Source organism: Chenopodium quinoa, unplaced genomic scaffold (assembly GCF_001683475.1).
Source record: "Chenopodium quinoa cultivar QQ74 unplaced genomic scaffold, ASM168347v1, whole genome shotgun sequence".
NCBI classification, from domain to species: Eukaryota; Viridiplantae; Streptophyta; class Magnoliopsida; order Caryophyllales; family Amaranthaceae; genus Chenopodium; species Chenopodium quinoa.
This window is the reverse complement of record NW_018742467.1, coordinates 1,364,761-1,377,663: the sequence shown is the minus strand read 5'-3', so window position 1 is coordinate 1,377,663 and position 12,903 is coordinate 1,364,761. Positions and strand designations below refer to the sequence as shown.

Sequence of the window (12,903 nt, the reverse complement as noted above, 5' to 3'; positions counted from 1 at the left end):
TTCGAGAGATAGTGGGAATAGAGAGGGGGAAACCTTCTTATAGATACCCTTAATGCTCATTATAGTTTCAAAAGCTCTTACATGGAAGTAAGGGTTATCTGTTGCCTTGAATTTAGGGATGTCAATGGCGTTGAACTTATGTGGAAGAAGTTCCTTGTCCAGCGAGACCCCTTGTGAACTCATGCCTTGAAATTTATAGTCGCTAGATAGCTTCCTCAAACTTTCTTGCATGAGGTTCATTTGTTGTTGTTTTACGGGATCATCGACCTTGGGGGTTAAAGCCTTTAACGTCTCAGTCACGTTAGTCAATTGACTCCTAAGTTCATTAACTTCCTCTTGAGTTGCCATTATCTTTTTAGCCTTCCTCTTTTGACGAATCGGTTTATCAAAAAGCGAGACTTGAATAAAGAGGTTATCCTTAATTAATCGCCCTTCTCTCCTCGACCAAGTACTGTGGCAAAGGAATTTGGGGATATTCATCGTTAATTATTTGACTCAAACTTTACACAACATGCGATGGATGGAGGAAGTGAAGAAAGATTGGAATAGAATGTGAAAAAAGAAAAAGATGGAGGTGGAGGGATATGAAGAATTAGGAATACAATGTACCCCCCAACTCAAATGACGGAAAAAAACCGACTCATGCATGAAACTAAGACATGGTCATGGTGATGTGTACTCAAATTGTGTGCTAAGACTAGTGAGTGTAAGTGATATGTGAAGACTCGTGCCATGACCATGTGGCTAGACTATGTGACTAGACTCAAACAAAGACTAAGTTAAGACTTCACGCATATGCATTAAACTTGATAGACTGGTATTTTAGTCCTTTAGTCATTAATCAGTTTATTTAGTCTTAACACAAGTCAAACAAACGGTTAGGAAAGATAAAGAATATAGGAAATTTTAGAAAAATAATACCCAAAAAAAACACAAATTTTGTTCATAACACCACAAAAAAATAAATTTTGATTATAACACCACAAGAAACACCAAAAACTGATTTAAACACCACCTAACGAATTCTTGGATGGAATCCGTTAGTGAGGCCCATAATTGATACGTGTCAATAGCCAACAAGTTTAAGGAACTTGTAAACCGTTCACAGGGTGAAGGTTACACCCCTTAACGATCCAGGAGATCGTCAACTCCATAAGGTCTTGAACCAAATAAGGGTTCGGGGATGAAGGTACAAATCCAACCTAAAAGAGATTGAACCTGCCCTAATAATAGGCCTCTACTTTATTCTGATCGTATTCATGTGCGCTTTTTAATTAACATGCAATCCATAGGATTAACCCTAAACCTGTTTATCTATGTTGTTTAAATATGAATGCACAAATAAATCTATTATTGGCGATCACTTGAAATTATAATCAAATTAACCCTAACAAGATTATTAATATCTTATTAAGCGTTATTACAAGTACAAATTCCCTTTAAGCATGCATAAAAGGTGTGATCAAGCAATAACAATAAATATCATCAAGCAACATCAAAATAATAATTATAATCATAATCATAACAATAATCATCATAATAACAATCATATTAATCATAATAATAATCATGTTCATAATAATAATAATTATAGCAATAATAAAATTATAATCATTATCAAAACAATTATAAAAATAATCATAAATCATGTTAAAGCATAATAATAATAGCAAGATCTTAGGCATGATACTAACAAGATTAATAACAAACCCTAGCATCACTAAGCAAAAAATCAAATCTTTAGCCCTAACATGATACTAACAATCATAAATATTAGGAAGAGAATAAAAGGCATCATAGCAATCATATTTAATATTAAAAAATACCCAAGACATGATACTAGGAATATCATAATAACAATATAAACATGATTTACATCATAACATCAATGAAAACCATTAAAGCACTTACTTTGATGCCTCGTACCTCTTTCTAATAACAAAATACACATTAGTAACTTCAAGGAAAATAATAATAAAAACAATTAAATTAAATAATTGAAAGAGAGATTTGGGACCAAACCCTCAGAAATTAAACCTTTCACGGTTAGGGCAAAGGCAACTTCGAATATGCTAGGTTCTAAATCTTGCGAATGCGGAATTTTGTATATGAAAACAAAGTTTAGAGAAGAAAGATGAATGAATTAAGAGAGAATTAGAGAAAAAAATTGCAAATGAAAACTGATTGTTGATGAGAATTCGTGAAAATTGGTTAATGAAAACGGAGTTTTAATACGTTATTTATAGAGAAATCAGCCAAAAAGATAAAATATCAAAACAGTGCACTTGGCGCACGAAAAAAGAGGTTGGCGCACGCAAAACAGAGGTTGCGCCAACACCAGCTAATTGGCGCCAGGCGCCAATGGCTAGCACAGGCGCCAACGGTTGGCGCCAGGCGCGAGGCCTGTTTTTGACGCGTTTTCGAAAATCAGATAAGTTTGCCGTACTGGAGGATAAAATCGTATCTTTTCCTCGAAATTTTTTTTTTGATTTTAATTAAAACTTTGAAAAGTCAACAAAAGTCAATTTATCAACGCTAATTGAATTAGGAATGAAAAGAACCTTCTAGAAGAATTTAAAAGACTAAAACCATTCCTAATTGCATTAGGAATGATAAATCATATTAGGCCCTCCCCTAGATCATTGGGCCGCATATAAAGTTCGAACCGGGCCCAGTTTAGTAAATTGGCCATAACTTCCTCAATATTCATCGGAATTGGGCTTATAATATATCGTTGGTAAGCTCTTGTCAAGCCCCATCCAACTACACTACTATTGGACCCGTATCATGGACCAACCAAACTGGATTGGCTATTTTTTTAAAATAAGTTTTCAAAAACAGAGAGAAGAGAAAAGAAATTAAAACTTTCCGCAACACTAGACTTTCCACACTTTCGCTTCATTCGATTATGATTCGACGTGAAAGGTACTCATCACTGGGTTTGGTTTTGGGGAGACACAAATGTGTGTCTACAGGTACTATCGTACTGATGGTATATATCCCGAGTGGGCTACATTTGTCAAATCATTCTCACATCCCCAAGATCCCAAAAGGCTTTTATTCAAGAAAAAACATGAGAGTGCAAGGAAAGATGTCGAACGAGCTTTTGGAGTACTTTAATCTCGTTTTGCGATAGTTCGTGGACCTGCACGTTGTTGGCATAAACGCAGGCTCCATGATATAATGGAAGCATGTGTTATATTGCATAATATGATTGTTGAAGATGAGAGACACACATACACAAAAAACTTTTCTCAGGATGATTTCACACCAATAATTGTCGATGATGTTCATCAAGGGAACCCTTTAGATTTTCGAGCTTTTCTTGAAAGGGATGCAACCCTTCGAGATAGACAAATGCATCATCAATTAAAGGCGGATCTAGTGGAACATATATGGAGTTGTTTCGAAGGGCAATCCCTTAATGGATAATATGCTTGTTTATTAATTTTATAATATAGTGTTTAACTTATGTTGTTATGTTATTTAATTACATTATATTGAATTTGTATATATTGGTCTATATATATATATATATATATATATATATATATATATATATATATATATATATATATATATATATATGTTTGATCTTTTTTAATCAATCAATATATTTTCTAGCTAATGTATATCACCGTAAAAAGTAAATGTAAATAAACAATGTTTTGGCAATAATTTCACTTTCTAAAAATAATTTTTCAAAGTAAAATATTAATTGAATAAAAAAATGTTAAGAAATTAGCTAACCATTATTGCACAAATTAGCTAGAAAATGGAGTAGCTTAAAATCCTATGTGGCAATGGCAAGCTAATTTGGTAAATTGCTTGCCATGGAGATGCTCTTAGACTTTATATCAGATTTAAACATAAAATATCAGATTGGAGCACACCAATTTAAATTGGATAAGTTTAAATAAGCAAAAAAAATAAGGTGAATTTGACTATCAATGGATTACACAAACTGTAAACTAGTCATTGCTATAAAAGTTAAAAATTAGGTGTAGGAATTTCAATTGTTAATGTTCTTGTAAATCTCTAAATTCCACACAAAGCAAAAAAAACTGAGTAAAGTCACGTAATACCGAACGCCAACTCTAAATCGATCACTTCAACGCCAGCGCACCACTGCTTGCCGCCAATTGTCGCAACCAAACTTCCGGCGTGCAACCACCATTCATGCTTTTGTTAACCTGCAATTTCGTTGGAATTCAGGTATTATACCCTAATTATTATTTTTTTTAAAATCGTAAAATGTATGCTGAAAATAGTTAACTTGTTTGCTTAAATTGAAAAAACATTATATTCAGATGAATTTTGCTATGGAAATCATTTCAATTTTTATTTATTTATTTATTTTTTTTGAAGGGAAAACTGCTATTTACTCTGAATTTATTTAAAATTGAATAATTTTATGCAATCTTACCATGTTTGCTAATTATATTCCATTCCAACGCATAATGTGAATAAGTTTTAATTTAACCTTAGTTTTGAAAATCGCTCTTCATATGGACATATGGTCCCAGAGCTCCCATTTAGTTTTAATTTAACCAATACAAGTATTAAAAAGTGAGTAAATTGTGCGTGGTGCATACTTTTAAGTACGGAGGGATAATATTTTAAGTGAATAACAGCATGGTATGATTGAATATTGCCATAGTTGGACAACACTTGTGTCAAACATTGAGGATTGATTCTTTTGATATTGGTCTGCTTTCGGTATTGAACAACCAACCATGTAATGACTTAACATTTTAATACGTAGTACTAGTAATAGATATATGGACTACGGAGTATCATATTTCTATGTAAATAAGAACGGAGGGATTATTATTAAATTAAATATGCATGATGCATACTTATTAGCTTCATTTGAAAAAGCTTGACGATCTTTTTTGCTTATGCCAATGTTTTTTTATACTGAAACAACCTTAGCTATACCTTTATATCAATAGATTCAATACAAACAAATTGAATAAGAAATCTGTTACCTACCAAACATGAGGTAGTAATCTTAACCATCCAAAGGAGGTGCTGAAATTTAGCCAGCTAAGTGTTAAAACCATCCAAATTTCAGTCATTTTACCCACCTTAAATTTCTTTAACAAAGACCAATGACTAAACTATTTAAGTAGCCAATATGACAGGACAATGTTTTATTGATAACTTTTTTAAATGCATGTGAGGTTTTTTCTTGATTTTGTTGATATACCCGTTGCGATTTGCAATATTACTCTTCTGCTAAGACAACGTCATTATAATAATTACAGTGTCATATAATAATTGAACACTGCCAAATTATTTACAGATACGAGTACAAATTTGGACACTTGAGTCAAACATGGAGTATTGATTCTTTTGATACGCGTTTGCTATAAGTCTTTTTTATAATAGAAATATTATATTTTAAGGTTCTTTCCATTTATGTTGTCCAAAAAGCTAAGGTTCTTTGGTTATTTAAACAGTCATAGAGCAAATTCACTCACTGTTAAAAAAAAAAAATTAAAGAATACCACAACTCTTAGCTTCATCTTTTAATTTCTCTGCTCTTTTTTATTCAACACTCTACTGTAAAAGGGATGTTGCTACTGCACTCGCTGTTGCTCAAACGGTGTTTGCAACATTACAGTGTGCAGAAGTGAGAAGCCTATGCTCCACCTGTAAGTATGAATCTGAGCTTCAGAAGTTGCTCGAAACTGTCAAAACCATCAAGAAGTTCCTTGTAGATGCGGACTCCAAGTGTTAGGAGCTCACAAATGAAGGCCAAAACTGGGTTGATAACCTCAAGGACGCTGTCTATGATGCGGATGATCTGATGGATGAATTCAATACCATTGCTCAACGCCTGAATAGAATGCCTGGTGGTAAGATTTCTAAGAAGGTACGCCGTTTCTTCTCCTCTGATAATAATCAACTGATATTTACTGCTAAAATATCAAGTGGGATTAAGAAACTTAAAGAAAAGTTGGATAATGCAGCTAAAAATCATAATGATTTTGGGTTTAGTAAGTTGTATAAGCCTGTCAAAAGTAGAGAGAAAACATGTTTGTTATGTGCTTGAACATGATATTATTGGGAGAGATGCTGACCGAAAAGATCATTGTGGATTTGTTGTTAAAGGACGACTTGGAAAAAAATAATATTTCTTTGTGACCATTGTGGGGATTGGGGGCTGGGAAAAACTACTCTTGCACAGCTCGTATATAATGATTGTAGGATCAAAGAGGCATTTAAAGAAAATATGTACTGGGTTTGTGTGTCTGAAAATTTTAGCATGGAAGATATCCTAGGTAAGATGATTAGCAAGGAGGGGCTTGAATTTGAGGATTTATATCTAAAATTTCGAAATAAGATAGAAGGGGAAAGGTACTTGCTTGTTTTAGATGACGTATGGTCTGAGAACTGTATGAAGTGGACTGAGTTGAAAAAATTCTTGATCCTAGGGGGAATGGGAAGTAGGATCTTAGTGACTAGCCGCTCCAAGAAGGTAGCAGTATGTATTGGAAACTATCCAATTCATGTGTTGCCTGGTCTTTCGGAAGAGGACTCTTGGAAATTGTTCAAAAAAATATCGCTTGGAGAAAGGCAAGACGAAAGCAGTCACTGGTCTAGTTGAGATAGGTAAAAGAAATAGTGAGAAAATGTGTCAATGTGCCGCTCTCAATAAAGGTGGTAGCAAGTTTGTTGTGTGATCAAGATGTTGCAGCTTGGCAGTTATTTCAAAAGTGTCGATTTGGCTAAGTTATGTGATGATGATGACGACATAATGCCAACATTGATGTTTAGCTATTATCATCTTGCTCCTGAGTTAAAAAGTTGCTTCAGCTTTTGCTCACTCTTCCCCGAGGACTATGTTATTAGGAAAAGAGGAGTTAATTTGTCTATGGATGGCACAAGGATATCTTGTTCCAAGTTCTTAAATTGAGAGCAAGGAAGATGTCGGTGAAAAAAATTTATCAATTCTATTGCATAGATGTTTTTTCCAAGACATTAATGGGAATGGATTTGATGAAGTTTATTCATTTAAAATGCATGATCTCATACATGAACTTGCTAGAAAAGTAGCAATAGAGTCTGCAAAATTTACAGATTGTAGAAATGATTTTTGAAGAAAAAGTTCACCATCTAATAATTGATAGTAATGAAGGTCTGGCTACCTGGTTTCGCTCAAGTAATTATCCAGGTAAAAGTTTGCGTACTAGTTTGAGTTATTGTGATTTCACAAATAGCGATGTGGATGCTATTATTTCAAGTTGTAATCACTTAAGGGCATTTGACTTGAGTTTTTCTATCACTCAAACATTACCAGATAAATTTGATAAATTATTACACTTGAGGTACCTTGATCTGTCAAATAATGATGAATTGGAGATGCTCCCTAAATCGATCGCCAAGCTTCACAATCTACAAACGTTAAAACTATTTAAATGCAGACAACTAAAGGAGTTGTCTCATGACACAAACAAACTAGTAAATCTTAGAGTGTTGGACATAGATGAGTGTGGTAGCTTGCTTTATATGCCAGCAGGGATGAATAAATTAATATATCTTCACACACTACCGTTGTTTTTATTGTATGATTTTGATGAACTAAGGCATATTAAAAAAGGCAAGGTCATAGAGTTGATGACTCTTTTTAATAGCCTCAGAGGTTTTATCAAAGTTCATCATAATTCAGGCAACCTTAATTTTTCAAAATTAGATATTATGCATGCTACACTACAGTCTTTAAAATTAATATGCATATTAGTTTCTGGTCACAAAGAAGGTCACGAGTCAGCGCTGGAGAGCCTGTTATTTAGTAACCAATTTCACGAGATGAAGGTGGAGAATTATGGTGGTACCATGTTGCCAAGTTTGACGCCAAGGCTTATGAGCATCGAGTTGGAAAGATGTGATGAGTTGCAATACATCCCATCATCACTGAGTCAACTTTGTCATCTCAAATATTTTAAACTTAAGGAGTTGAAGAATGTAGAGTTCATAAAGTATGATGCACCATCTTCATCGGCTATATTCTTCCCCTCTCTTGAGAAGTTAGAGATACGTGAGATGCAAAAATTAAAGGGATTGTGGATGGAGGATGTTGTTTTCGTTCCATCATTTTCTAAACTCCTCTTTTTGAAAATTTCGTATTGCAACAGATTGACATACTTTGTCAGTGAAGCACTGACATTTTGTATGGGAGGAGGCGGTGTTCAAAGCATTCCAATCTCATTGAAGAGGTTGAGAATAAATAACTCATACATTTTCAATTCCCTATTTAGGGAGTGTGTGGGAAGCGTTGATCGCATCGAATTGAGTGATATAGAAAATTTGGGAGCCCTTAGAGAGGGACTTCAAAAGCTGTGGCACTTCTGTTCGAAACCTTGTGATTGGGTATTGTAGGGGCTTGGAGAATCTGGGATCAGCATGGAAATCTCTTCACTCTCTTACTTCCTTGGAATTACATAAGTGCAAGGTGATTCTACCAAAGGGAATTCAGTACTTGACCTCACTGCAATTTCTAGAATTACATGACTGTGAACTCAAATCGCTGCCAGAGGAAATGTGCCACCTCACTTCCCTCAATACCCTTACAATGACATGGAGCAGCCCTGAGATCAAGGATAGATGCCGGAAACCAGACGGGGAAGACTGGCCCAACATATGCCACATCCCGAATCTGCATATACACTGACGTCTACCATCATCTACATACAACTTTAAGGAGTTGAGGTATAATAACTTATTGTAGTTAATTTTTTTAATTTCTTTCTTATGAATAATTAAAATTATAAATATAAATTCTCCATAACTAATTCGATAATTGAACAAAATTAGTCATCAAACGAAATGGCTAAATGAAAATACAAATTACACTTTTTTAATGAAGATTTGTTTTTTTCTTTAATAAAAATCTTATACAAATGATTTTCTCAGTGTTATGTTTGGTACTCGTAATTGGTAACTTGGGCTTGTTTGGCATTGTTTTTTGTTTTTAGTTTTTAGTATTTTTAAAAACAAAAAACCAAAAACATGAAACAAGAAAAAGGTGTTTTCATTTTTCTGTTGTCAGTTTTCAAAATTAGTATGATTTTAATAAATTTGACTAATTTTGGATTCATTATATTACATATATTATACACTTTTAAAATACAAAAAACCAAAAAAACTGAAAACCACAACAATGTCAAACGAACCCTAACGTGTTGTGTTTCCTATTCAATAGCATTCAGATTTTATTTCCATATATCTATAATAAGTAAGTGTGATGCTCATTGTTGACAGCCATGTCAAGGTAAGTCATAATTCTACTCCGAGTCTGAAAGTGAGCTTCTTTAATCTTTATTGATGTCAAGAAATCAACTCTGTAAGCTTTTACTGTTTCATGATTGGGCTTGTAACAGCTGACATGAGGTAAAGTCAGTCCTAATATAAGTAAACATTCTAGATTGTAGTCTGATTAATGTACAATAGGTCAATAGCTTACTATCTCAACTCTTAAGTTTTATTTTTGTATCATTTACACTTTGTTTGGATAGGAAGAAATGGAAGGAAAAGAAGAGAAGAGAAATGGAGGGGGACAAAATCTCTTGTTTGGGTAAAAGATTGGGGAAAGAAAGGGGAAGGAGAGGGAGGGATCCATTTTCCCTCTCTCTTTAATAACCATAATCTCTCCAAAATTGGAGAGATTTGGAGGGAAAATGGAGCTCACCTCCCCCTCCCTTTCTTTTCCTTTCCCTTCCTCCATTTTCCCTCCCCTTTTTTTCGTTCTTTCTTTGCTATCCAAATAAAGCGTTAGACTCGGATCTTCTGAGTGTTTTCTTTTTAATGCCCTTATGATCTTTACCAGCAAAAATAAATGTAAAAATAAACAGAATGTTGTTAGCTTAACTTATTTTCCCGGACAAGTTCTTTGTAGAATTTGATATTGAATATTGCTCTATACTGTATTGCATGAGTTAGGCGAGGGGTGCTCTCCGTTCCTAATTGATTGGCTGGTGGTATGGTTGCATTTCATACTCAAAAAGAGACCTTCTGATGTTTAGAGGTAATTAAATATATTGTTCATCATCAACTAAAGTTGAATGAGTATAATTGTATAAGAATTTTTTTTTTTTTTTTTTTTTGAGGGAATAGATAGTACGAAGTACTTCCTCCGTTCTGTTAATATTGCAATAAGGAGGAAATTATGCATCCCAAAACACAATTAATATGCTAAATATCTATAATTGTGTAAGAGTAAAAATTACAAAAAGTTGATATTGTGAAAGTATTATATGAGACGAATTCAACAAGATCTCACTTGACTATATCTTGTTTAACGTATAACTCATATTATATGGTCAAAAAAGTGATGAATAGTGCAAAAAGTCCATTGTTGCAATATTAATAGAACGGAAGAAGTATAAGATTAGATTAGTTTTGCCTAAGACTTAAACTAGAAGAACTAAAAAAAAATAACGCAAGCCACACGAATTTCCACAAATATAACATTTCCATTTGCTCTAATTAGCAATGGTTGGCATTATAATTTAGGCAGGAAAAAGATGGAAAACTCTTGCTTTCTTACATGTAAGCTGCTGCATTAAATAAGATTACGATGCATGCATTTCCATGTTCTTGCAACTCTCAAAAAGGAGAGGTGCTTAAATGATCGCAGATTTTTTTATCCGAAGAAAAACCTTGGGGCTTATCTTGGTATGTAATCCGAATTACTAGAATAGATGCATTTTCCAAACTAGTGTCTGGTAATTTGGTGTGCTTTATAATGTTCAAAAAGGAAAAAAAAAAGAAGAAGAAAAAAGGCAGGGGTGGCTTGGGCATTGGATTGAAAATATGTCTCTTATTTGTGTTTTATATAAAAAAATAATTCTCTTTTCTTGTAAATTATCAGAGAGAATTCCTAGCTAGGTGGTGTTGAATGCTATACAAAAACACGAGTAAACTGAACGAGTTTATAAATTCATTTATAAATTGTTATTTTTTGACAAAATTTTCTATAAATTTGTAAATACAAAGTATAATTTTATCAAAAAAAAAAGTATAATTTTATCAACAATCAAAAGACCTATAAAACTGAAAAGATTTCTCTCACAATAATATAAACATTGTATGGGATGATATGTGACAAGCGCCGATATGTTCCATAAAGCAGACATATCGGCCATATTGACTTTTCGATACTTGGCACGTGGCACTTTTATCATTGACACTTGGCGAGAAAAGCCTTGCATGCATTGTAGCCACATGTCATGAAATTTATTATAAATAGTAGATTAAGCTTCATTGAATGGTAAGCATTTATTACTCTCTCTCTTTCTCTCTCTACTTTCTCTCTCTTACTTACCTTCTCTTAAACACATTCTAACTTTATCATCAGAGTGGTTATCCCCGGATCACCCCGGCGCTAGCTAACTTATGCTCATTGTGTAGGTTCTCAGCTTGCCGATAGGGGTATCAAGTTCTCGGGTTCGGTCTCTCGGGTAATCGGATCCAGACAGAAACAATTTGGCGCTAGGAGGGGGCAATAGTGATTACTTCTATCGCCTAAGAACCTAACACACAAAATAACAATAATTATGGCCGAAAATAATGCAACACCAATAATAAGTAAAACGGTAAATCGACCGATTACAGCATAGCCAGAAATTGAGGTTGAAGACGAAACACATACATTAGAAGAAAACCAGTTCCACATGTCGTTAACCCTGGAAAGGCAGGTGGGGACGATAGTAGACCCTATGGCGGAGTTTACACCAGAAGAGTTGTAGGTAGCAGCAAGAGTAATGACTGCAATGAGTAAAAAAAGAAAAGAGGCTGAAACAACTCAGGCTGAAGGGGGGTGCCGTTAATCAATCATGGTGAACAGTTAAATCAAGCAACGAATTCACCAAGGCACCGCCGGGAAGAAACGCTGGTAAGAACACATACCACACCGCGTCAAATAGAGGGGCAGTCGTCGAGTCGCACTGTTATTACAAGAACCCATCAGCATAGAAGTTCTCAGGTTGAAGGACAGGTACCACGAACTGTGGTACAATTAAGAGCATCGCCGTTTGCGCAAAGTCTCTTAAACCAGCCGATGGAAAAAATTAAAATACCGACCTGTAGGTATGATGGAAGAGGAGACCCGGGTAGATTCATAACGTCATACGAAGGGCATATGATGTTGTACACAAACTCAGATGTTGTTTGGTGCAAAGTCTTTCCGACTAAATTAATTGGGGTCGCGGCCGATTGGTTCAATAACCTGGAAAATGGGATGATAGATAGTTTCGAGAAGCTGACCGAGATGTTTGTGGGGCAGTATGTTAGTAACAGTGTGCGGCAGAGAACTTCAGGGGGGTTAATGGCAGTAGAGCAAAGGCGGGATGTGTCTTTAAGGGATCATATCAGACGGTTTAATAATGAGGTGAGTACGATTCCGAAATTGCAACAGGAGATAGCTGTGATGGCATTGATGAATGGCTTAAATGATTCCGAGTTTAAGCGTTACCTTACGCGAAAGAATTTTTAGACCTTGGCAGCTGCTTTTAACAAAGCCCATGATTATATCAAAAGTGAAGAATTGATGAAAACGAGTAGTAAGAATGTAGCTGCTGGCAAAGGTCAATATCAATATGAAGGGGCAACCTCTGGAAGTGGAAGGCCGAGAACTTCGACCCCAGGAAGGGGAGGGGGAAATCAGTAAGAGTTCAGAATTACAAAACCGCCAATGCCGTATAGTTCATATACGCCCTTGAACACACCAAGAGCAGCAATTTATTCAGTTAATCAGAATAAAGAAGGCTGGACGAGGCCGATTCCGATGAAGGCAAGACCAAGAGATGTTAAGAAGTACTGTATGTTTCATAGAGATGTGGGTCATTATACCGAAGAGTGCACGCAGTTGAAGGATAATATTGAGGAATTGATAAG

The 12,903-nt window shown here is 34.8% G+C and overlaps 3 protein-coding genes across 3 annotated transcripts; all 3 read left to right on the top strand.

Annotated features, from left to right (window-relative positions):
- The first annotated feature begins 5,854 nt into the window (after positions 1-5,854).
- LOC110719032 (disease resistance protein RGA2-like) lies at positions 5,855-6,616 on the top strand. Its single transcript, XM_021897946.1, has 2 exons — positions 5,855-6,012; positions 6,217-6,616. The coding sequence occupies exons 1-2, from the start codon at positions 5,855-5,857 to the stop codon at positions 6,614-6,616; spliced, it is 558 nt and encodes a 185-aa protein (XP_021753638.1).
- Positions 6,617-7,098: 482 nt separating this feature from the next.
- LOC110719031 (putative disease resistance protein RGA3) lies at positions 7,099-8,388 on the top strand. The gene has a single exon (XM_021897945.1). The coding sequence runs from the start codon at positions 7,099-7,101 to the stop codon at positions 8,386-8,388; it is 1,290 nt and encodes a 429-aa protein (XP_021753637.1).
- Positions 8,389-12,151: 3,763 nt separating this feature from the next.
- Positions 12,152-12,502, top strand: LOC110719030. Its single transcript, XM_021897944.1, has one exon. The coding sequence runs from the start codon at positions 12,152-12,154 to the stop codon at positions 12,500-12,502; it is 351 nt and encodes a 116-aa protein (XP_021753636.1).
- The last annotated feature ends 401 nt before the right edge of the window (positions 12,503-12,903 follow it).